At 54.6% G+C, this 25,611-nt stretch overlaps 1 protein-coding gene across 1 annotated transcript in view; it reads left to right on the forward strand.

The window, feature by feature from the left end:
* Positions 1-25,611, forward strand: part of NALCN (sodium leak channel, non-selective) — a 164,462-nt gene that overhangs the window by 129,096 nt on the left and 9,755 nt on the right. Inside the window, exons 30-41 of the mRNA XM_032978490.2 lie at positions 2,969-3,067; positions 6,905-6,998; positions 8,745-8,851; positions 9,682-9,756; positions 11,649-11,768; positions 14,642-14,710; positions 15,008-15,156; positions 17,682-17,775; positions 20,218-20,350; positions 21,023-21,138; positions 24,398-24,555; positions 25,474-25,611. The exon at positions 25,474-25,611 is cut by the window's right edge and continues 13 nt beyond it. Of these exons, the coding sequence (XP_032834381.2) occupies positions 2,969-3,067; positions 6,905-6,998; positions 8,745-8,851; positions 9,682-9,756; positions 11,649-11,768; positions 14,642-14,710; positions 15,008-15,156; positions 17,682-17,775; positions 20,218-20,350; positions 21,023-21,138; positions 24,398-24,555; positions 25,474-25,611 (1,352 nt within the window). The remainder of the gene's footprint in view (positions 1-2,968; positions 3,068-6,904; positions 6,999-8,744; positions 8,852-9,681; positions 9,757-11,648; positions 11,769-14,641; positions 14,711-15,007; positions 15,157-17,681; positions 17,776-20,217; positions 20,351-21,022; positions 21,139-24,397; positions 24,556-25,473) is intronic.

Genomic DNA, 25,611 nt, shown 5'->3' on the forward strand with positions numbered 1-25,611 from the left:
GCTCAATAACAACGGTAGGAGGCTGCTAGATTTTTGTGCAGCCCATGGGCTTGTAATTAACAATACGCTGTTCCGGCATCGGCGCATCCACACAACATCATGGATGCATGCCGGGTCCAAGCAAAAACATCTGCTGGACTACATAGTGACGGACCAGCGGATGCGAGCCCATGTCATTGATACCAGGACCTACCGTGGAGCTGATCTGCCCTCTGACCATCGACTAGTCATCTGTAAGATGTGCCTGCCATTCTTCCACTCCGGTGGTGGGTGTACACCCAGGACCCCATTACGACCTAAAGTGGCCCGGTCTCAGTTATCTGATGAAAGTTGCAAGGGAGAATTTCATCATCGCTTGCGGCTGGGATTGGCATCGTCCCCGCCTCCTCCTGATGTCGAGGGTAAATGGGCGAGGTTTAGGACTGTGACTCATGCAGCTGCAATGGTTGCTTTGGGTACGCGGTCCAGACCTCCCCAGAGACCCTGGCTGACAGAGGAGGTGTTCAGGATGGTTGAGAAAAAGCGACAGGCCCACTGTCATCGGCTACAGAATCCCACGTCAGAGAATGAGGAGGCTTACCGCAGCCTTCGCTCGGCGGTTCGGAGAGCCGTGAGGCGCTGCAAGGATGGGTGGTGGTCGCGGGTTGCTGAGGAGATGGAGTTTGCCTCAGTGGCCTGTGATCACAAATCTCTATTTAACTCCATCAAAAAGTAACCTGCAGCGCCACACCTATTACCATCATTAGGGGAAAAAACGGTGATCCAATCTCTGACCCCCAGGAACAGGTTTGCAGATTTGCTGAGCATTTCTGTGAGGTCCTGGGGGAGGGAAAATCCCTCAGCCAGGAAAACATCGTGGCACAAAATGAGGATGACCCTGCTGAGGCTGCGGTGCCTCAAATATTGGAAGAAGTCACCCCCTGTGAGTGGCTGGCTGAGGTGCCATCTGTTGAGGAAGTACTGAAGGCGATCCGGAGTCTGAGACCAGGAAAGGCGCCGGGCAGAGATGATCTCCCAAGCGAAATGCTGAGGGAGGGTGGCGTTTGTGTGAAGACTGCCCTACATGACATTATAAGAACAGTCTGGGCAACTGGAGGGGTTCCGTAGGATTGGAAGGATGCCCTGGTGGTCCCCCTCTTTAAGAAGGGGGACCGCACAGACTGTCTCACTCCTCAGTGTGCCGGGAAAGGTCCTGGCAAGGATTATTCAGCATCGCCTTGCCAGTCACGCTGAGGAGAGACTTGCGGAGCCCCAATGCGTTTTCAGGAAAGGGCGGTCCTGCACAGATGCCATATTTTCTGTCTGTCTGCTACAGCAGAGGTGTAGGGAATTCCAACAAGACCTACATCTCTGCTTTATTGACCTGGTCAAGGCCTATGATACCATCAGTAGGCCTGGGCTCTGGGTCGTTCTTCGTGCTTTTGGAGTACCTGACCCTCTGCTCACGATCATTAAGGACCTTCATGATCGTGAGCGGGCCCGGGTAAAACTACGTGGCCGGGAGTCAGAGCCATTCCCTGTACACCTTGGGGTGCGACAGGGATGTCCTCTGGCTCCCACATTATTTAACATCTATTTTGACCACGTAGTTCGTGAAGCCTTCAATAGCTGTACCGGGGGAATCTCCATATGGTATAGATATAATGGGAGGCTGATCGATGCCCAGGAGCGGTCAAGGGATGGCTCCCTATTGCTCAACCACGTTATGTATGCTGATGATTTGGTAATAGCTGCTCAGTCAGAGGAGGAGTTGGAGACGCTGCTGCTGAGACTGGAGCGTGCCACTAAGAGGTGGGGCCTTACCATCAGCCCCACCAAAACTAAGCACCTGCCTGGGTATTTTGTACCATCGGACACTCCACCCCCATAACTCCCAATTGGTGATGGGGCAGTTGTGGAGAGAGTGGAGAGTTTCCCATACCTGGGCAGTGTGCTTATGACCGGCTCCAGTTTAACAGCAGAGATCTCACTCCGAATCAGTCGAACGGCAATATATTTTCGTCGGTTGCGTAACGCTGTGTGGAATCTACCTGGTCTGTCGCTCCGCACTAAGCTTCAGGTCTTCTCGGCCACGGTCATTCCCTCCCTTCTCTACACTTGCGAAACGTGGACCCCCCTAATGGAACATCTTCGCTGGTTAGAAACATTTAGGCTGGCCTGCCTACGATCCATCCTGGGTTTAACCAGACTGGATCGTGTGAGGAGCTCACAAATCCTTGAAAGATCTGGGCAGGGTCCCATCGGTGAGCTCCTCCGGCGGGCAAGGCTGCGATGGCTGGGTCATGTAGCCCGCATGCCCAGCCACCGCATGCCGAAACAGCTTTTGTTCGACCAGATTGAGGGGGCTAAGCGGGCGCAGCACGAGCTAGAGAAGAGATGGAGTGATGTGGTACAGGAGGACGTGGAGCTGAGTGGACTTGCCGATGACTGGTACCAGCGGTGTCAAGATCGGCCTCTGTGGAGGAGGCTCGTGAAGGATGCTACTGGGCAGTTGGAGGTAGTCGCCCTCCAACAACAACGGAGGGCGGAGGAGCGACACTCAGAACAACGAGCGGCGCGCCGGGTGGCTAAAGCACGGCAGGTTGGCACAGTAGGGGGCACAGGTGGTGCATCAGCCAGTCATCTCAGTCAGTCGACCCGTGGCACCTGGGTCTGCCCCGTGACCTCCTGCCAGCGGGCGTTCGACACTTCACGTGGCCTCAGGGTGCACATAGCCTGGCACAAGCGTCGTGGTGACGTTACCGCCACTTAGTGGCGAATGGCGGTTGTTGTTGTATGTGTGTACTATGTGTGTGTATGTGTGTATACACGTGTGTGTGTGTGTATGTGTGTACTGTGTGTGTGCGTGTGTGTATGTACGTGTGTGTGTGTATGTGTAGGTGCTCGCTAACAGCACTTGCCCCTACAGTCTGTTAAGGCTATACGGGGATCTTTGTTTGTGTATGTGTGTGTATGTGTGTGTATGTAGATGCACGGTATCTACATCCACGTCTTCGTCTTCTTAGGCTGCATGATCGGCCTCACGCTCTTCGTCGGCGTCGTCATCGCCAACTTCAACGAGAACAAAGTGCCTACCTACACCTACCTACACCTACCTACACCTACCTACTGCCTACCTACACCTACCTACTGCCTACCTACACCTACCTACACCTACCTACTGCCTACCTACACCTACCTACACCTACCTACTGCCTACCTACACCTACCTACACCTACCTACACCTACCTACTGCCTACCTACACCTACCTACACCTACCTACTGCCTACCTACACCTACCTACACCTACCTACTGCCTACCTACACCTACCTACTGCCTACCTACACCTACCTTCACTTACCTACTGCCTACCTACACCTACCTACTGCCTACCTACACCTTCCTTCACCTACCTACTGCCTACCTACACCTACCTACACCTACCTACTGCCTACCTACACCTACCTACACCTACCTACACCTACCTACTGCCTACCTACTGCCTTCCTACACCTACCTACTGCCTACCTACAGCTACCTACTGCCTACCTACTGCCTACCTACACCTACCTGCTGCCTACCTACACCTACCTACTGCCTACCTACACCTACCTACACCTACCTACTGCCTACCTACACCTACCTACTGCCTAGCTACTGCCTACCTACACCTACCTACACCTACCTACTGCCTACCTACACCTACCTACTGCCTACCTACACCTACCTACTGACAACCTAGTGCCTAGCTACACCTATCTACACCTACCTACTGCCTACCTACTGCCTACCTACACCTACCTACACCTACCTACTACCTACCTACTGCCTACCTACTGCCTACCTACACCTACCTACTGCCTACCTACTACCTACCTACTGCCTACCTACACCTACCTACTGCCTACCTACACCTACCTACTGCCTACCTACACCTACCTACTGCCTACCTACACCTACCTACACCTACCTACTGCCTACCTACACCTACCTACTGCCTACCTACACCTACCTACACCTACCTACTGCCTACCTACACCTACCTACACCTACCTACTGCCTACCTACACCTACCTACACCTACCTACACCTACCTACTGCCTACCTACACCTACCTACACCTACCTACTGCCTACCTACACCTACCTACACCTACCTACTGCCTACCTACACCTACCTACTGCCTACCTACACCTACCTTCACCTACCTACTGCCTACCTACACCTACCTACTGCCTACCTACACCTTCCTTCACCTACCTACTGCCTACCTACACCTACCTACACCTACCTACTGCCTACCTACACCTACCTACACCTACCTACACCTACCTACTGCCTACCTACTGCCTTCCTACACCTACCTACTGCCTACCTACAGCTACCTACTGCCTACCTACTGCCTACCTACACCTACCTACACCTACCTACTGCCTACCTACACCTACCTACTGCCTACCTACACCTACCTACACCTACCTACTGCCTACCTACACCTACCTACTGCCTAGCTACTGCCTACCTACACCTACCTACACCTACCTACTGCCTACCTACACCTACCTACTGCCTACCTACACCTACCTACTGACAACCTAGTGCCTAGCTACACCTATCTACACCTACCTACTGCCTACCTACTGCCTACCTACACCTACCTACACCTACCTACTACCTACCTACTGCCTACCTACTGCCTACCTACACCTACCTACTGCCTACCTACTGCCTACCTACTGCCTACCTACACCTACCTACTGCCTACCTACACCTACCTACTGCCTACCTACACCTACCTACTGCCTACCTACACCTACCTACACCTACCTACTGCCTACCTACACCTACCTACTGCCTACCTACACCTACCTACACCTACCTACTGCCTACCTACACCTACCTACACCTACCTACTGCCTACCTACACCTACCTACACCTACCTACACCTACCTACTGCCTACCTACACCTACCTACACCTACCTACTGCCTACCTACACCTACCTACACCTACCTACTGCCTACCTACACCTACCTACTGCCTACCTACACCTACCTTCACCTACCTACTGCCTACCTACACCTACCTACTGCCTACCTACACCTTCCTTCACCTACCTACTGCCTACCTACACCTACCTACACCTACCTACACCTACCTACACCTACCTACTGCCTACCTACTGCCTTCCTACACCTACCTACTGCCTACCTACAGCTACCTACTGCCTACCTACTGCCTACCTACACCTACCTACACCTACCTACTGCCTACCTACACCTACCTACTGCCTACCTACACCTACCTACTGCCTACCTACACCTACCTACTGCCTAGCTACTGCCTACCTACACCTACCTACACCTACCTACTGCCTACCTACACCTACCTACTGCCTACCTACACCTACCTACTGACAACCTAGTGCCTAGCTACACCTATCTACACCTACCTACTGCCTACCTACTGCCTACCTACACCTACCTACACCTACCTACTACCTACCTACTGCCTACCTACTGCCTACCTACACCTACCTACTGCCTACCTACTGCCTACCTACTGCCTACCTACACCTACCTACTGCCTACCTACACCTACCTACTGCCTACCTACACCTACCTACTGCCTACCTACACCTACCTACACCTACCTACTGCCTACCTACACCTACCTACACCTACCTACTGTCTACCTACACCTACCTACTGCATACCTACTGCCTACCTACACCTACCTACTGCCTAACTACACCTACCTTCACCTACCTACTGCCTACCTACACCTACCTACTGCCTACCTACACCTTCCTTCACCTACCTACTGCCTACCTACACCTACCTACACCTACCTACTGCCTACCTACACCTACCTACACCTACCTACACCTACCTACTGCCTAGCTACTGCCTACCTACACCTACCTACACCTACCTACTGCCTACCTACACCTACCTACTGCCTACCTACACCTACCTACTGACAACCTAGTGCCTAGCTACACCTACCTACACCTACCTACTGCCTACCTACTGCCTACCTACACCTACCTACACCTACCTACTACCTACCTACTGCCTACCTACTGCCTACCTACACCTACCTACTGCCTACCTACACCTACCTACTGCCTACCTACACCTACCTACTGCCTACCTACACCTACCTTCACCTACCTACTGCCTACCTACACCTACCTACTGCCTACCTACACCTACCTACTGCCTACCTACACCTACCTACTGCCTACCTACTGTCTACCTACACCTACCTACTGAATACCTACTGCCTACCTACACCTACCTACTGCCTACCTATACCTACCTACTGCCTACCTACACCTACCTACTGCCTACCTACTGCCTACCTACACCTACCTACACCTACCTACTGCCTACCTACACCTACCTACACCTACCTACTGCCTACCTACACCTACCTACTGCCTACCTACACCTACCTACTGCCTACCTACTGCCTACCTACACCTACCTACACCTACCTACTGCCTACCTACTTCTACCTACACCTACCTACTGCCTACCTACACCTACCTACACCTACCTACTGCGTACCTACTGCCTACCTACTGCCTACCTACACCTACCTACACCTACCTACTGCTTACCTACACCTACCTACTGCCTACCTACTGCCTACCTACACCTACCTACTGCCTACCTACGGGGTGAGCCGTGCGACGAGGTGAGCTGACGAGGTGAGCTGACGAGGTGAGTTGACAAGGTGAGTTGACGAGGTGAGTTGACGAGGTGAGCCGTGTGACGAGGTGAGCTGACGAGGTGAGCCGTGTGACGAGGTGAGCTGACGAGGTGAGCCGTGTGACGAGGTGAGTTGACGAGGTGAGCTGACGAGGTGAGTTGACGAGGTGAGCTGACGAGGTGAGCCGTGTGACGTTGTCCAGGGCACGGCGCTGCTGACTGTGGACCAGCGCCGCTGGGAGGACCTCAAGAGCCGCCTGAAGATCGCCCAGCCCCTGCACCTCCCTCCACGGCCAGGTGAGGGCTCGCACAGCAGTGTACAGGTGTACAGGTGTTCACATGTGTGTGTGTACAGGTGTACAGGTGTGTACAGCTGTGTACACATGTGTGTACAGGTGTACACAGGTGTACAGCTGTGTACAGGTGTGTACAGGTGTGTACAGGTGTGTGTACAGGTGTGTGTATAGGTGTGTGTGTACAGGTGTGTACAGGTGTGTACAGGTGTGTGTGTACAGGTGTGTACAGGTGTGTACAGGTGTGTGTGTACTGGTGTGTACAGGTGTGTACAGGTGTGTGTGTACAGGTGTGTGTACAGGTGTGTACAGGTGTGTGTGTACAGCTGTGTACACATGTGTGTACAGGTGTACAGGTGTATACAGGTGTGTGTGCAGCTGTGTGTACAGGTGTGTAGACGTGTACAGGTGTGTGTGTGTGTGAACAGGTGTGTGTGTGTGTACAGGTGTGTACAGATGTGTGTGTGAACAGGTGTACAGGTGTGTGTACAGGTGTGTGTGTGAACAGGTGTGTGTGTACAGCTGTGTACAGGTGTGTACAGGTTTGTGTGTCTGTTCAGGTGTGTGTGCAGGTGTGTGCAGATGTGTGTACAGGTGTGTGTGAACAGGTGTACAGGTGTGTGTACAGGTGTGTACAGGTGTACAGGTGTGTACAGGTGTGTGTTTACAGGTGTGTGTGTGTGTACAGGTATGTGTGTACAGGTGTGTGTGTGTACAGCTGTGTACAGGTGTACAGGTGTGTACAGGTGTGTACAGCTGTGTACAGGTGTGTACAGGTGTGTACAGGTGTGTGTACAGGTAGGTGTGTGTGTACAGGTGTGTACAGGTGTGTACAGGTGTACAGGTGTGTACAGGTGTGTACAGGTGTACAGGTGTGTACAGGTGTGTACAGGTGTACAGGGTGTGTGTACTGGTGTGTGTACAGGTGTGTTCAGGTGTGTGTGTACAGGTGTACAGGTGTGTACAGGTGTGTGTGTACAGGTGTACAGGTGTGTGTGTGTACAGGTGTGTGTGAACAGGTGCACAGGTGTGTGTACAGGGGTGTACAGGTGTACAGGTGTGTACAGGTGTGTGTTTACAGGTGTGTGTGTGTGTACAGGTATGTGTGTACAGGTGTGCGTACACCTGTGTACAGGTGTACAGGTGTGTACAGCTGTGTACAGGTGTGTACAGGTGTGTACAGGTGTGTGTACAGGTAGGTGTGTGTGTGTACAGGTGTGTACAGGTGTGTACAGGTGTACAGGTGTGTACAGGTGTGTACAGGTGTACAGGTGTGTACAGGTGTGTACAGGTGTACAGGTGTGTGTGTACTGGTGTGTGTACAGGTGTGTTCAGGTGTGTGTGTACAGGTGTACAGGTGTGTACAGGTGTGTGTGTACAGGTGTACAGGTGTGTGTGTGTACAGGTGTGTGTACAGGTGTGTGTGTGTACAGGTGTGTACAGGTGTGTACAGGTGTGTGTACAGGTGTACAGGTGTGTGTGTACAGGTGTGTGTGTACAGGTGTGTGTACAGGTGTGTGTGTGTGTGTACAGGTCTCCCCCGTGTCTCCCCACGCGTCTCCCCCCGCGTCTCCCCACGTGTCTCCCCACGTGTCTCCCCCCGTGTCTCCCCACGTGTCTCCCCACGTGTCTCCCACGTGTCTCCCCCCGTGTCTCCCCACGTGTCTCCCACGTGTCTCCCACGTGTCTCCCCACGTGTCTCCCACGTGCCTCCCCACGTGTCTCCCCACGTGCCTCCCCACGTGTCTAGACGGCGAGGGGCTGCGTGCCAAAATGTACGACATCACTCAGCACCCCTTCTTCAAGCGCAGCATCGCACTACTCGTTATGGCCCAGTCGCTGCTGCTCTCTGTCAAGGTGGACACTCACTTAGTTACTCACTCACTCAGTCACTCAGTCACTCACTCAGTCACTCACTCACTCACTCAGTCACTCACTCAGTTAATCACTCACTCAGTCACTCACTCAGTCACTCACTCTGTCATTCACTCACTCTGTCAATCTGTCACTCACTCAGTCACTCACTCTGTCACTCATTCAGTCACTCACTCACTCACTAAGTCACTCACTCTCTCACTCACTCTCTCTCTCACTCACTCACTCAGTCACTCACTCACTCTGTCACTCACTTAGTCACTCAGTTACTCACTCACTCTATCACTCACTCACTCAGTCACTCATTCAATCTGTCACTCACTCTGTCCCTCAATCAGTCACTCACTCACTCTGTCACTCACGCACTCACTCTGTCACTCACTCTGTCACTCACTCACTGTGTGTGTGTCTGTGTGTATCTGTGTGTGGTCTGTGTCTGTGTGTGTGTCTGTGTGTGTGTCTGTGTATGGTCTGTGTCTGTGTGTCTGTGTGGTCTGTGTGTGTGTGTGTCTGTGTGTGTGTCTGTGTGTGTGTGTCTGTGTGTGTGTCTATGTTGTGTGTCTATGTGTATGTGTCTGTGTGTGTATGTCTGTGTGTCTGTGTGTGTGTGTGGTGTGTGTGTGTGTTTGTGTGTGTCTGTGTGTGTATGTGTGTGTATGTGTATATGTGTGTGTCTGTCTGTGTGTGTGTCTGTGTGTGTGTATGTCTGTGTGTCTGTGTGTGTCTGTGTGTGTGTGTGTCTGTGTGTGTGTGGCTGTGTGTGTATGTGTGTGTGTATGTATGTGTGTGTGTCTGTGTATGTGTGTGAGTAGTGGGTTGTGGACCAACCCCCCACCGTGCCGCTGGCCACCGTCTCCGTGATCTTCACCTTTGTCTTCATGCTCGAGGTGCGGCCGCTGTGCCAGGCTAAGTGCACGAGGAGGTCATAGAGACCCATAGACACACAGACTCACACAGAGACCCACAGACTCACACAGAGACCCACAGACTCACACAGAGACCCACAGTCTCACACACAGACCCACAGACTCACACAGAGACCCAGAGACTCACACAGAGACCCACAGACTCACACAGAGACCCACAGTCTCACACACAGACCCACAGACTCACACAGAGACCCACAGACTCACACAGAGACCCACAGACTCACACAGAGACCCACAGACTCACACAGAGACCCACAGTCTCACACACAGACCCACAGACTCACACAGAGACCCAGAGACTCACACAGAGACCCACAGACTCACACAGAGACCCACAGACTCACACAGAGACCCACAGACTCACACAGAGACCCACAGACTCACACAGAGACCCACAGACTCGCACAGAGACCCACAGACTCGCACAGAGACCCACAGACTCACACATAGACACACAGACTCACACAGAGACACATAGACTCACACAGAGACCCACAGACTCACACAGAGACCCACAGACTCGCACAGAGACCCACAGACTCGCACAGAGACCCACAGACTCGCACATAGACACACAGACTCACACAGAGACACATAGACTCACACAGAGACCCACAGACTCACACAGAGACCCACAGACTCACACACAGAGACCCACAGACTCACACAGAGACCCACAGTCTCACACATAGACCGACAGACTCACACAGAGACCCACAGACTCGCACAGAGACCCACAGACTCACACAGAGACCCACAGACTCACACAAAGACCCACAGCCTCACACAGAGACCCACAGACTCACACAGAGACCCACAGACTCACACAGAGACCCACAGACTCACACAGAGACCCACAGACTCACACAGAGACCCACAGACTCACACAGAGACCCACAGACTCACACAGAGACCCACAGACTCACACAAAGACACACACAGACTCATACAGAGACCCACAGACTCACACAGAGACCCACAGACTCACACAGAGACCCACAGACTTACACAGAGACCCACAGACTCACACAGAGACCCACAAACTCGCACAGAGTCCCACAGACTCACACAGAGACCCACAGACTCACACAGAAACCCACAGGCTCACACAGAGATCCACAGACTCAAACAGAGACCCACAGACTCACACAGAGACCCACAGACTCACACAGAGACCCACAGACTCACACAGAGACCCACAGGCTCACACAGAGACCCACAGACTCACACAGAGACCCACAGACTCACACAGAGACACACAGACTCACACAGAGACACACAGACTCACACAGAGACACACAGACTCACACAGAGACACACAGACTCACCCAGAGATATGTGGATTGAAAACGGATTTCTGTCGAGCTGCTGCTTCTACTGTTGTTGTGTTGCGTTTGTTGCGTTTGTTGTGTTTGGTTTGTTGGTGTGTTTGTTGTTGTGTTTGTTGTTGTGTTTGGATTGTTGTTGTTGTGTTTCGTTTGTTGTTGTGGTGTTTAATTTTTAATCTCTGTGTGTCTATGTGTGTGTGTGTCTGTGTGTCTGTGTGTGTGTGTCTGTGTGTGTGTCTGTGCGTGTGTCTGTGCGTGTGTCTGTGTATTTGTCTGTGTGTGTGTTTGTCTGTGTGTGTGTGTCTGTGTGTGTGTCTGTGTGTCTGTGTGTGTGTCTGTGTGTCTATGTGTGTCTGTGTGTGTGTCTGTCTGTGTGTGTCTGTATGTGTGTGTGTCTGTGTGTGTGTCTGTGTGTGTGTCTGTGTGTGTGTGTCTGTGTGTGTCTGTCTGTGTGTGTGTGTGTGTCTGTGTATGTGTCTGTGTGTGTGTCTGTGTGTCTGTGTGTGTGTGTCTCGTCACCAGGTGACTATGAAGTGCATCGCGATGTCGCCCGGCGGCTACTGGCAGAGCCGTCGCAACCGCTACGACCTGCTGGTCACCTGCCTGGGCATCATCTGGGTTATACTTCACCTTTCCCTGCAGGTAGGATGGCTATGAGATGTTGACTACCTCGCCTGCTCTACAGGAGGTCATGGGTTCGATCCCGACCCTGACAATGCCTGCTGCTGCTGCTGTATATGTGGAGTCTGCGTCTCTCTCTCTCTATCTCTCACTCATTATCACCACGGTGGCTATGAGATGTTGACTACCTCGCCTGCTCTACAGGAGGTCGTGGGTTTTTCTCCGCCACGTTTAGAGTCGCCATCGCCACGCGCTTCGAGCGCTATTTGGATGCCGCTATAAATATCCACGCCATGACGACGATGACGACGATCACGGCGATGACGACGATGACGGCGATGACAACGATGACGGCGATGATGACGACGATGATGACGATGATGATGATGGCAATGACGACGATGATGACGGCGATGATGATGGCGATGACGACGACGATGATGACGATGACGACGATGACGATGACGATGACGACAATCACGATGACGACGATGACGATGATGACGATGACGACGTCGACGATGATGACGATGGTGATTATGACGACGATGATGACGAGGACGACGATGATGACGACGACGATGACGATGACGACGATGATGACGATGACGACGATGACGACGATGACGGCGATGATGACGGCGATGATGACGGCGATGACGACGATGACGACGATGACGACAACGATGATGACGACGATGACGATGATGACGACGACGACGACGATGACGACGATGACGGCGATGACGACGATGATGAGGACGACGATGACGACGATGACGACGATGATGACGTCGATGACGATAATAATGACGGCGATGATGACGATGATGACGATGATGACGAGGATGATGACGACGACAATGATATCAGCCGCTTGGTAGAGCTATGAAATTAGTGATGAGAGCTACGTAGCAGCTCGTAGGTGGGTGGGCCTCAGCTGGTAAGACAAAGTCTACAACGACCACAACAACAACAACAGCAACAACAACAGCAATAACAGCAACAACAACAGCAACAACAACAACAGGAGTGTCAGGGCACCATGAGGCCGTCCACGTATTTAAGGCCGAGTCGACCTAGGGGAGGGTACCGCCGAGTTCCATTCCCGCTCACGGCCACCAACACCATCAGTGACGATTATCTGAACCGGTCCTGGACCTCCCCGAGGTTGACTCAGCCTCAAATGAGTACCTGGTGTAGCGGTGTGCAGTAAACATCGCCACTGGGGAGACAAAGGCGGCCGGGCGTGGTGCTTCATAGATGCTCCTCGCTAACAGCACTTGCCCCTACAGCCTGTTAGAGGCTACACGGGGGATCTTTGTCTGTGTCTACCTTCACAGGTGCTGCTGCTACTCGCTACTCACAATACTTGCCCCTAGAGTCTGTTAGAGGCTACACGGGGGATCTTTGTCTGTGTCTACCTTCACAGACGCTGCTGCTACTCGCTACTAACAGCACTTTCCCCTACAGTCTGTTAGAGGCTACACGGGGGACCTTTTTTGTGTGTCTGTGTGTGTGTGTCTGTGTGTCTGTGTGTGTCTGTGTGAGTATGTATCTGTCTGTGTGTGTATGTCTGTGTGTGTATGTATCCACGTGTGTGTGTATCTACGCGTGCGTGTATCTACGTGTGTATGTATCTACGTATGCGTGTGTATCTACGCGTGCGTGTATCTATGCGTGCGTGTGTATCTACGCGTGCGTGTGTATCTACGTGTGTGTATATATGTTTTCGTGCGTAGTGTAATAGCGCCGGCCGGTGGCCAGCAGCGGCAACTGCGGCCGACCGACTGACAGCGCCACCGAGGACGTAGGCCGCGGCTGTGCCCCGACAGGGCGGAGGAACTTGGGCCGGGCTCACCGAGGACCCCCAGCAGGAGGACCCCGGGAACCCGCTAGGGGCTTCGAGAAGGGCGGAACCGGGGAGGCCTTGGCGGTAGCGGTGTAGTGTTGTAAGGACGAGCAGACTTCTTAGGGGGCACACTCTGTTTATTGTATCATTTCCTTATACGACGCTTAACACACACAGAGGGATATACGGTCCCCTCACCCGATACCCTAGGGAGGTACAGCCTCCGGACTTGGCGGGACTCACACGTCTACCGCTATCCTAGTCCTCCGGCTAGGACCTAGGGGAGGCTATCTGACCCACCGCTGGCCCGGTGGGTCCTGACCACTGGGTATGCCGAGCCTTAGCCCTCAGAAGGGCTGGAAGGCTGGTCCAGGGTCCTAGCTAGGCTTCAGCCCAGTCTTCTGTCTTCGTGCAGGGAGAGAACTCCCCGAGGTCCGTTGGGTCACCCGTCTTATACCCCTTCGTGGCCAGGCAGAACCAATCATACATTCCCACGTGGAACCGTCTGATTGGTTCTGACCAAACCCTGGCCACGATCCGTTTCACCTCGACTGACCCCAACCGTTGTACCCAGGGGTAATGCTGCACTGCCCTGGTGGCAATGCAGGTTACGCAACAGCGCGCAGTTAACACCTCTACAGCGGAAAAGGAGGCGAAAGAGCACGGGAGGGGGGGTGGGGAGGCTGCCGGTTCTGTGAGTGGACTTGTGGTCGTCTCCGCTAGACCTTGCGCTGCAGTGACGGCCGCTGACGTGCGCGGCGCCGGCATGAGCCACCGTGCAGAGCGTCGCGGGCGAGACCGTGGAAGTTGATCGATGAAGAAGGGGACTCCGAAAAGCCTGGAGTCACTGATACTCCGCGTGTGCGAGTGTTTGTGTACGCGCGTGCGTGCACGTGCGCGCGTGTGTGCGTGTCGACTAGTGTTTGTGTACGCGTGTGTGTGCGCGTGTACGTGTGCGCGTGTGTGTGAACTAGTGTTTGCGTACACGTGTGTACGTGTGTGTGTGTGTACACGTGTGTGTGTGTGTGTGTGCGCGTGACAGAACGAGTACACGTACATGATGGGCGCCTGCATCATCGTCTTCCGCTTCTTCTCCATCTGTGGAAAGCACGTGAGGCTCACGCAACAACAATTACCACAACACCACCACAACCACAACCACCAACACAACACAACAAACACCACACCCCGTGTCTCTCCCCCCGTGTCTCTCCCCACGCGTGTCTCTCTCCCCCTCCGCGTGTCTCTCCCCGCGTGTCTCTCCCCCCGTGTCTCTCCCCCCCCCCCCCCCCCCCGCGTCTCTCCCCCCGTGTCTCTCTCCCCCCCCGTGTCTCTCCCCGTGTCTCTCCCCCCGTGTCTCTCCCCTCCCCGTGTCTCCCCCCGTGTCTCTCCCCCTGCGTCTCTCTAGGCCACCCTCAAGATGCTTCTGCTCACCGTGGTGGTCAGCATGTACAAGAGCTTCTTCATCATCGTGGGCATGTTCCTGCTGCTGCTCTGCTATGCCTTCGCCGGTGTCGTCCTCTTCGGAACTGTGAAGTATGGCGAGAACATCAACCGGTGAGCTCAATTGGCCGACCATAAATGACGTCACGCCCCTAAGGGGAGGGGGGGGGGGTCAGACATTTGTGACGATGCGTGACGAGGGGGGGGGCGGGGTTTGAGAAATGTGACGTCACGTCAAAATGCGGCAACTTTATCAATAAATAGAGGCAACGCGTTCTACTTAAATCTCGATTTAAAGCTCTCGTGACTGGGGGATTCATGTTTTTGGTTCTTTCGGTAAAGTCACCACCGCGTTAGAAGGGAAACAATAAAATAAAAATATAAAACAATAAAAAATCTCACGACGTTTCGACTGCAACACCAAGCAATCATCGTCAGGTGTGAAAACCACAGCAGGAAAATTTGAAAGCAGTTACACTTAGATATAAAAAAAATTAAAAATGTTATCTTGCTGTGGTTTTCACACCTGATGATGATTGCCGAATGGCTCACAGGGCTCTACCAAATAAATGAACTATGAACTATGAGTAACACTCATTCTGCAAGCTCTGCCGTCCTACAGTGAAGTATCTAGCCAACCCCACGTATGTGAGAGTGGTGGTGGGTGAGTTACACTCATTCTCCAAGCTCTGTGATCCTACAGTGAATTGTCTAGCCAACCCCACGCATGCGAGGGAGTGGTTGTGGGTGAGTTACACTCATTCTCCAAGCTCTGCCGTCCTATAGTGAAGTGTCTAGCCAACCCCACGCATGCGAGAGTGGTGGTGGGTGAGTTACACTCATTCTCCAAGCTCTGTGATCCTATAGTGAAGTGTCTAGCCAACCCCACGCATGCAGAGTGGTGGTGGGTGAGTTACACTCATTCTCCAAGCTCTGCTGTCCTACAGTGAAGTGTCTAGCCAACACCACGCATGCTAGAGAGTGGTGGTGGGTGAGTTCCACTCATTCTCAAAGCTCTGTGATCCTACATTGAAGTGTCTAGCCAACCCCACGCATGCTAGAGAGTGGTGGTGGGTGAGTTACACTCATTCTCCAAGCTCTGTGATCCTATAGTAGAATATCTGGCCAACCCCACGTATGCTAGAGAGTGGTGGTGGATGGGTTGTGCTCATTCCTCAATCTCTGCTGTCCTACAGTGAAGTGTCTAGCCAACCCCACGCATGCAGGGGAGGGCGTTAGGGGTGGATTACACTCATTCCTCAAGCTCTGCTGCGCTACAGTGAAGTGTCTAGCCAACCCCACGCATGCTATGGTGTGGTGGTGGGTGAGTTAGACTCATTCTCCAAGCTCTGTGATCCTACAGTGAAGTGTCTAGCCAACCCCACGCATGCGAGAGTGGTGGTGGGTGAGTTACACTCATTCTCCAAGCTCTACCTTCCTACAGTGAAGTGTCTAGCCAACCCCACGCATGCGAGGGAGTGGTGGTGGGTGAGTTACACTCACTCTCCAAGCTCTGTGATCTTTCAGTGAAGTGTCTAGCCAACCCCACGCATGCGAGGGAGTGGTGGTGGGTGAGTTACACTCATTCTCAAAGCTCTGTGATCCTATAGTAGAATATCTGGCCAACCCCAAGCATGCTAGAGAGTGGTGGTGTCTGGGTTGTGCTCATTCCTCAAGCTCTGCCGTCCTACAGTGAAGTGTCTAGCCAACCCCACGCATGCGAGAGTGGTCGTGGGTGAGTTACACTCATTCCTTAAGCTCTGCTGTCCTACAGTGAAGTGTCTAGCCAACCCCACGCATGCTAGAGAGTGGTGGTGGGTGAGTTACACTCATTCTCCAAGCTCTGTGATCCTACAGTGAAGTCTCTAGCCAACCCCACGCATGCGAGGGAGTGGTGGTGGGTGAGTTACACTCATTATCAAAACTCTGCCGTCCTACAGCGAAGTGTCTAGCCAACCCCACGCATGCGAGGGAGTGGTAGTGGGTGAGTTACACTCATACTCCAAGCTCTGTGATCCTATAGTAGAATATCTGGCAAACCCCAAGCATGCGAGAGAGTGGTGGTGTCTGGGTTGTGCTCATTCCTCAAGCTCTGCGATCCTACAGTGAAGTGTCTAGCCAACCCCACGCATGCTAGAGAGTGGTGGTGGATGGGTTACACTCATTCCTCAAGCTCTGCTGTCCTACAGTGAATTGTCTAGCCAACCCCACGCATGTGAGAGTGGTGGTGGGTGAGTTACACTCATTCTGCAAGCTCTGTGATCCTACAGTGAAGTGTCTAGCCAACCCCACGCATGCTATGGTGTTGTGGTGGGTGAGTTACACTCATTCTCCAAGCTCTGTGATCCTATAGTGAAGTGTCTAGCCAACCCCACGCATGCGAGGGAGTGGTAGTGGGTGAGTTACACTCATACTCCAAGCTCTGTGATCCTATAGTAGAATATCTGGCCAACCCCACGCATGCTAGAGAGTGGTGGTGGATGGGTTGTGCTCATTCCTCAAGCTCTGCCGTCCTACAGTGAAGTGTCTAGCCAACCCCACGCATGCGGGGGAGGGCGTTAGGGGTGGATTACACTAATTCTGCAAGCTCTGCGGCCCTGTAGTTGTTGTTGTTGTTAATGTACGGTGGTTATCCTCAGGCACGCCAACTTCTCCACGGCTGGCAAGGCCATCACGGTGCTGTTCCGCATCGTCACGGGCGAGGACTGGAACAAAATCATGCACGATTGCATGGTGAGTGGTCGGGCGGTGTGCTCGTGTGTGTTCGTGTGTCTGCGTGCGTGTGTGTTCGTGTGTGTTCGTGCGTGTGTGTTCGTGCGTGTTCGTGCGTGTGTCTGCGTGCGTGTGTTCGTGTGTGCGTGCGTTTGTGTTCGTGTGTCTGCGTGCGTGTGTGTTCGTGCGTATTCGTGTGTGTTCGTGTGTGTGCGTGCGTGCGTGCGTGTGTGTGCGTGCGTGTGTGTTCGTGTGTGTGCGTGCGTCTGTGTTCGTGCGTGCTCGTGCGTGTGTGTTCGTGCGTGTTCGTGCGTGTGTGTGCGTGTGTGTTCGTGTGTGTTCACGCGTGTGTCTGCGTGCGTGTGTGTTCGTGCGTGTGTGTTCGTGTGTGTTCGTGCGTGTGTGTTCGTGCGTGTTCGTGCGTGTGTTCGTGTGTGTTCACGCGTGTGTGTGCGTGTGTTCGTGTGTGTGCGTGTGTGTTCGTGCGTGTGTGTGCGTGTGTGTTCGTGTGTGTTCGTGCGTGTTCGTGTGTGTGCGTGCGTGTGTGTTCGTGTGTGTTCACGCGTGTGTCTGCGTGCGTGTGTCTGCGTGCGTATTCGTGCGTGTGTGTCCGTGTGTTCACGCGTGTGTCTGCGTGCGTGTGTCTGCGTGCGTGTTCGTGTGTGTTCACGCGTGTGTCTGCGTGCGTGTGTGTTCGTGTGTCTGCGTGCGTGTGTTCGTGCGTGTTCGTGTGTCTGCGTGCGCGTGTGTTCGTGTGTGTTCACGTGTGTGTTCACGTGTGTTCGTGCGTGTTCGTGCGTGTGTGTTCACGCGTGTGTCTGCGTGCGCGTGTTCGTGTGTGTTCGTGCGTGTGTTCGTGTGTCTGCGTGCGTGTGTTCATGTGTGTTCGTGTGTGTTCGTGTGTGTTCACACGTGTGTCTGCGTGCGTGTGTTCGTGTGTGTGTGTTCGTTTGTGTTCACGCGTGTGTCTGCGTGCGTGTTCGTTTGTGTGCGTGTGTGCGTATGTGCGTGTGTGCGTGTTCGTGTGCGTGCGTGTGTGTCTGTGTGTGTGTGGGGGGAGCGGTGGTGCAGCGGTTAGCGCTACCGCTGCGCTCCGAACCCGGCGACCTGAGTTCGATTCCCGCTCGCGGCCACCACCAACAGCATCAGTGACGACTATCTGATAGGGTCCTGGGCCTCGCCTAGGTCGACTCGGCCTCAAATGTGTACTTTGGTGCTGTGTGTGTAGTAAACATCGCCATTGGGGAGACAAAGGCAGTCGGGCGTGGTGCTGGTAGCCACCGACCCCCTCGTGTGCCACAGTGCCGGCCTTGGTAGGGACTGCAGCTACTCGCTAACAGCACTTGCCCCTACAGTCATCACGGTGGCTATGAGATGTTGACTACCTCGCCTGGTGTGCAGGATGCCGTGAGTTCCATCCCTGACGATGCCTGCTGCTGTAGATTTGGAGTCTGCGTGTCTCTCTCTCATCATCATCACGGTGGCTATGAGATGTTGACTACCTCGCGTGGTCTACAGGAGGTCGTGGGTTCCATCCCGACCCTGTACATGTGGAGTCTGCGTCTCTCACTCATCATCATCACGGTGGCTATGAGATGTTGACTACCTCGCCTGGTCTACAGGAGGTCGTGGGTTCCATCCCGACCCTGTACATGTGGAGTCTGCGTCTCTCATCATCATCACGGTGGCTATGAGATGTTGACTACCTCGCCAGATCTACAGGAGGTCGTGGGTTCCATCCCGACCCTGACGACGCCTGCTGCTGTATATGTGGAGTCTGCGTCTCTCATCACCATCACGGTGGCTATGAGATGTTGACTACCTCGCCTGGTCTACAGGAGGTCGTGGGTTCCATCCCGAGCCTGTACATGTGGAGTCTGTGTCTCTCACGCATCATCATCATCACGGTGGCTATGAGATGTTGACTACCTCGCCCGGTCTACAGGAGGTCGTGGGTTCCATCCCGAGCCTGTATATGTGGAGTCTGCATCTCTCATCATCATCATCATCACGGTGGCTATGAGATGTTGACTACCTCGCCTGGTCTCCAGGAGGCCGTGGGTTCCATCCCGACCTGTTGCTGTATATTTGGAGTCTGCATCTCATCATCATCATCATCACGGTGGCTATGAGATGTTGACTACCTCGCCTGGTCTACAGGAGGTCGTGGGTTCCATCCCGACCCTGTACATGTGGAGTCTGCGTCTCTCATCATCATCACGGTGGCTATGAGATGTTGACTACCTCGCCTGGTATACAGGAGGTCGTGGGTTCCATCCCGAGCCTGTATATGTGGAGTCTGCGTCTCTCATCATCATCATCACGGTGGCTATGAGATGTTGACTACCTCGCCTGGTCTACAGGAGGTCGTGGGTTCCATCCTGACCCTGTACATGTGGAGTCTGCGTCTCTCATCATCATCACGGTGGCTATGAGATGTTGACTACCTCGCCTGCTCTACAGGTGCTGCCCCCGTTCTGCACGCCCAGCCGCGTGAACTACTGGGAGACGGACTGCGGGAACTACGCAGGGGCGCTGCTCTACTTCTGCTCCTTCTACGTCATCATCGCCTACATCATGCTCAACCTCCTCGTCGGTAATGTTGTCGTCGTCCTCGTCGTCGTCATCGTCGTCATCGTCGTCGTCATCGTCGTCGTCGTGGTCGTCATAGTCGTCATAGTCGTCATCGTCATCATCGTCATTATCGTCATTATCGTCATCGTCGTCATCATCGTCGTCATCATCGTCGTCATCGTCATCGTCGTCGTCATCGTCACTTGCATCCTGCTCAACCTACAGGGGTGTATAGGTGTGTGTGTGTACAGGTGTGTGTGTGTACAGGTGTGTGTGTACGGGTGTGTGTGTGTACAGGTGTGTGTGTACGGGTGTGTGTGTGTGTACGGGTGTGTGTGTGTACAGGTGTGTGTGTGTACAGGTGTGTGTGTGTACAGGTGTGTGTGTGTATACAGGTGTGTTTGTGTGCACAGGTGTGTGTGTGTGTGTACAGGTGTGTGTGTACAGGTGTGTGTGTGTGACGATTATCTAAACCGGTCCCGGGCCTCCCCTAGGTAGACTCAGCCTCAAATGAGTACCTGGTGCCGTGTGTAAACATCGCCACTAGGGAGACAAAGGCGGTCGGGCGTGGTGCTGGTAGCCACCCACCCCCTCGTGTACCGTTCCGGCCTTCACAGGTGCTGCTCGCTAACAGCACTTGCCCCTACAGTCAGTTACAGGCTACACGGGGGCCTTTGTTTTTGTGTGTACTCAGCCATCATCGTGGAGAACTTCTCGCTCTTCTACTCGACGGAGGAGGATCAGCTGCTCAGCTACAACGACCTCCGGCACTTCCAGATCACCTGGAACATGGTGGACGACAAGAGAGAGGTGAGCCCAGAACCCTGCCCACAGCCCTGCCCACGGCCCTGCCCACAGCCTTGCCCACAGCCCTGCCCAGGGCCCTGCCCAGAACCCTGCTCAGAACCCTGCCCACAGACCTGCCCACGACCCTGCCCACAGCCCTGCCCACAGCCCTGCCCACAACCCTGCCCGGGGCCCTGCCCACAACCCTGCCCAGAGCCCTGCCCAGGGCCCTGCCCACAGCCCTGCCCACAACCCTGCCCACAGCCCTGCCCACGGCCCTGCCCAGAGCCCTGCCCACAGCCCTGCCCAGTGCCCTGCCCAGAGCCCTGCCCACAGCCCTGCCCAGAGCCCTACCCAGAGCTCTGCCCTTGCCCCTTGTGTGTGTGTACGTGTGTGTGTGTACGTGTGTGTGTGCACGTGTGTGTACGTGTGTGTACGTGTGTGTACGTGTGTGTGTACGTGTGTGTGTGTACGTGTGTGTGTGTACGTGTGTGTACGTGTGTGTGTGCACGTGTGTGTGTGCACGTGTGTGTACGTGTGTATGTACGTGTGTGTACGTGTGTGTGTATGCGTGTGTGTGTACGTGTGTGTGTGTACATGTGTGTGTACGTGTGTGTGTGTACGTGTGTGTGTACGTGTGTGTGTGTACGTGTGTGTACGTGTGTGTACGTGTGTGTGTACGTCTGTGTGTGTACGTGTGCACGTGTGTACGTGTGTGTGTACGTGTGCACGTGTGTGTACATGTGTGTGTGTTTGTGTGTGTGTACGTGTGTACACACACACCCCCTGGTGGTCCCCCTTTTTAAGAAGGGGGACCGCACAGACTGTAACAACTACAGGGGCATCTCACTCCTCAGTGTGCCGGGAAAGGTCCTGGCAAGGATTATTCAGCATCGCCTTGCCAGGCACGCTGAGGAGAGGCTTGCGGAGCCCCAATGCGGTTTCAGGAAAGGGCGGTCCTGCACAGATGCCATATTTTCTGTCCGTCTGCTACAGCAGAGGTGTAGGGAATTCCAACAAGACCTACATCTCTGCTTTATTGACCTGGTCAAGGCCTATGATACCATCAGTAGGCCTGGGCTCTGGGTCGTTCTTCGTGCTTTTGGAGTACCTGACCCTCTGCTCACGATCATTAAGGACCTTCATGATGGTGAGCGGGCCCGGGTAAAACTACGTGGCCGGGAGTCAGAGCCATTCCCTGTACACCTTGGGGTGCGACAGGGATGTCCTCTGGCTCCCACATTATTTAACATCTATTTTGACCACGTAGTTCGTGAAGCCTTCAATAGCTGTACCGGGGGAATCTCCATATGGTACAGATATAATGGGAGGCTAATCGATGCCCGGGTGCGGTCAAGGGATGGCTCCCTATTGCTCAACCACGTTATGTATGCTGATGACTTGGTAATAGCTGCTCAGTCAGAGGAGGAGTTGGAGACGCTGCTGCTGAGACTGGAGCGTGCCACTAAGAGGTGGGGCCTTACCATCAGCCCCACCAAAACTAAGCACCTGCCTGGGTATTTTGTACCATCGGACACTCCACCCCCGCAACTCCCAATCGGTGATGGGGCAGTTGTGGAGAGAGTGGAGAGTTTCCCATACCTGGGCAGTGTGCTTATGACTGGCTCCAGTTTAACAGCAGAGGTCTCACTCCGAATCAGTCGAGCGGCAATATCTTTTCATCGGTTGCGTAACGCTGTGTGGAAGCTACCTGGTCTGTCGCTCCGCACTAAGCTTCAGGTCTTCTCGGCCACGGTCATTCCCTCCCTTCTCTACGCTTGCGAAACGTGGACCCCCCTAATGGAACATCTTCGCCGGTTAGAAACATTTAGGCTGACCTGCCTACGATCCATCCTGGGTTTAACCAGACTGGATTGTGTGAGGAGCTCACAAATCCTTGAAAGATCTGGGCAGGGTCCCATCGGTGAGCTCCTCCGGCAGGCAAGGCTGCGATGGCTGGGTCATGTAGCCCGCATGCCCAGCCACCGCATGCCGAAACAGCTTTTGTTTGGCCGGATTGAGGGGGCTAAGCGGGCGCGGCACGGGCTAGAGAAGAGATGGAGTGATGTGGTACAGGAGGACGTGGAGCTGAGTGGACTTGCCGATGACTGGTACCAGCGGTGTCAAGATCGGCCTCTGTGGAGGAGGCTCGTGAAGGATGCTACTGGGCAGTTGGAGGCAGTCGCCCTCCAACAACAACGGAGGGCGGAGGAGCGACGCTCACAACAGCGAGCGGAGCGTCGGGTGGCTAAAGCACAGCAGGTTGGCACAGTAGGGGGCACAGGTGGTGCATCAGCCAGTCATCTCAGTCAGTCGACCCGTGGCACCTGGGTCTGCCCCGTGACCTCCTGCCAGCGGGCGTTCGACACTTCACGTGGCCTCAGGGTGCACATAGCCTGGCACAAGCGTCGTGGTGACGTCACCGCCACTTAGTGGCGAATGGCGGTTGTTGTTGTTGTACGTGTGTGTGTACGTGTGTGTGTGTACGTGTGTGTGTGTACGTGTGTGTGTACGTGTGTGTGTCCTTAAGCTAGCCTGCCTACGATCCATCCTGGGTTTAACCAGACTGGATTGTGTGAGGAGCTCAAAAATCCTCGAAAGATCTGGGCAAGGTCCCATCCGTGAGCTCCTCCGGCAGGCAAGGCTGCGTTGGCTGGGTCATGTAGCCCGCATGCCCAGCCACCGCATGCCGAAACAGTTTTTGTTCGGCCGGATTGAGGGGGCTAAACGGACGCGGCACGGGCTAGAGAAGAGATGGAGTGATGTGGTACAGGAGGACGTGGAGCTGAGTGGACTTGCCGATGACCGGTACCAGCGGTGTCAAGATCGGCCTCTGTGGAGGAGGCTCGTGAAGGACGCTGCTACTGGGCACTTGGAGGCAGTCGCCCTCCAACAACAACGGAGGGCGGAGGAGCGACGCTCACAATAACGAGCGGAGCGCCGGGTGGCTAAAGCACAGCAGGTTGGCACAGTAGGGGGCACAGGTGGTGCATCAGCCAGTCATCTCAGTCAGCCGACCCGTGGTACCTGTTGGGTCTGCCCCGTGACCTCCTCCTGTCAGCGCGGCGAGCCTTCGACACCTCACGTGGCGGCCTCAAAGTGGTGCACCTAGCCTGGCGCGTGCGCCGCCGTGGTGACGTCGTTGGCATCGGTGCGCCGAACTGCCCTCGCCACCGTACGTAGCCAACCGCGCTAATCGGAGGTGCGGTGTGGGGGGGGGGATAGAGATAGCGTTGACTCCTGACCCCTGAGCCCTGCCCCCTTGCCCTTTGACCCCTGCCAGGGACTGATCCCCACCTCCAGGGTCAAGTTCCTGCTCCGTCTCCTCAAGGGCCGCCTGGAGGTGGATCTGGAGAAGGACAAACTCCTTTTCAAGCACATGTGCTACGAGATGGACAAGCTGCACAATGGCAGCGCCGTCACCTTCCACGACGTGCTCAGGTGGCGCTCACCGCTCATCGCTCGCTCACCACTCGCTCACTCACCACTCGCTCACTACTCGCTCACTCACCACTCACTCACTCACCACTTGCTCACCGCTCGCTCACCACTCACTCGCTCACCACTTGCTCACCGCTCGCTCGCTCACTCACCACTCACTCGCTCACTCAATCGCTTGCTCACTCACCACTCACTCGCTCACCGCTCACTCACCACTCACTCCCTCACTCACCGCTCACTCACCACTCACTCGCTCACTCACCACTCACTCGCTCACCACTTGTTCGCTCGCCGCTCGCTCGCCGCTCGTTCACCGCTCACTCACTCGCTCACAGCTCGCTCGCTCGCTCACTCACCACTCACTCGCTCACCACTCACCACCCACCCACTCACTCAATCGCCCGCTCACTCACTCGCTCACCACTCACTCACCGCTCACTCGCAACCCGCTCACCACTCATCGCTCACTCACTACTCACTTGCTCACCACTTACCGCTCACTCACTACTCACTCGCTTACTCACTACTCACTTGCTCACCACTCACTCACTACTCACTCACTGGCTCACCACTCACTCACCGCTCGCTCGCAACCCGCTCACCACTCACCGCTCACTCACTACTCACTCGCTCACCGCTCACCGCTCACTCACTACTCACTCGCTCACCGCTCACTCACCGCTCGCTCGCAACCCGCTCACCACTCACTCACCACTTACAACTCACTCACCGCTCACTCACTACTCACTCACCACTCACCGCTCACTCACCGCTCACTCACTACTTGTCTCCCCCGCGTGTCCACCCCGAGCATCCCTCTGTGCCGCGTCTCCCACCCCCCGCGCGTGTCCACCACCCTGTGTGTCATCGACTCACGTATTTCCACCCGTGTGTCCACCCCCCCCCCCCCCCCCCCAGCATGCTGTCGTACCGATCGGTGGACATCCGCAAGAGCCTGCAGCTGGAGGAGCTGCTGATCCGCGAGCAGCTGGAGTACAGCATCGAGGAGGAGGTAGCCAAGCAGACGATCCGCATGTGGCTCAAGAAGTGCCTCAA

The sequence above is a fragment of the Petromyzon marinus genome, chromosome 67 (genome assembly GCF_048934315.1).
Source record: "Petromyzon marinus isolate PM22_M1 ecotype Great Lakes invasive population chromosome 67, UKy_Petmar_22M1.pri1.0, whole genome shotgun sequence".
NCBI lineage: Eukaryota > Metazoa > Chordata > Hyperoartia > Petromyzontiformes > Petromyzontidae > Petromyzon > Petromyzon marinus.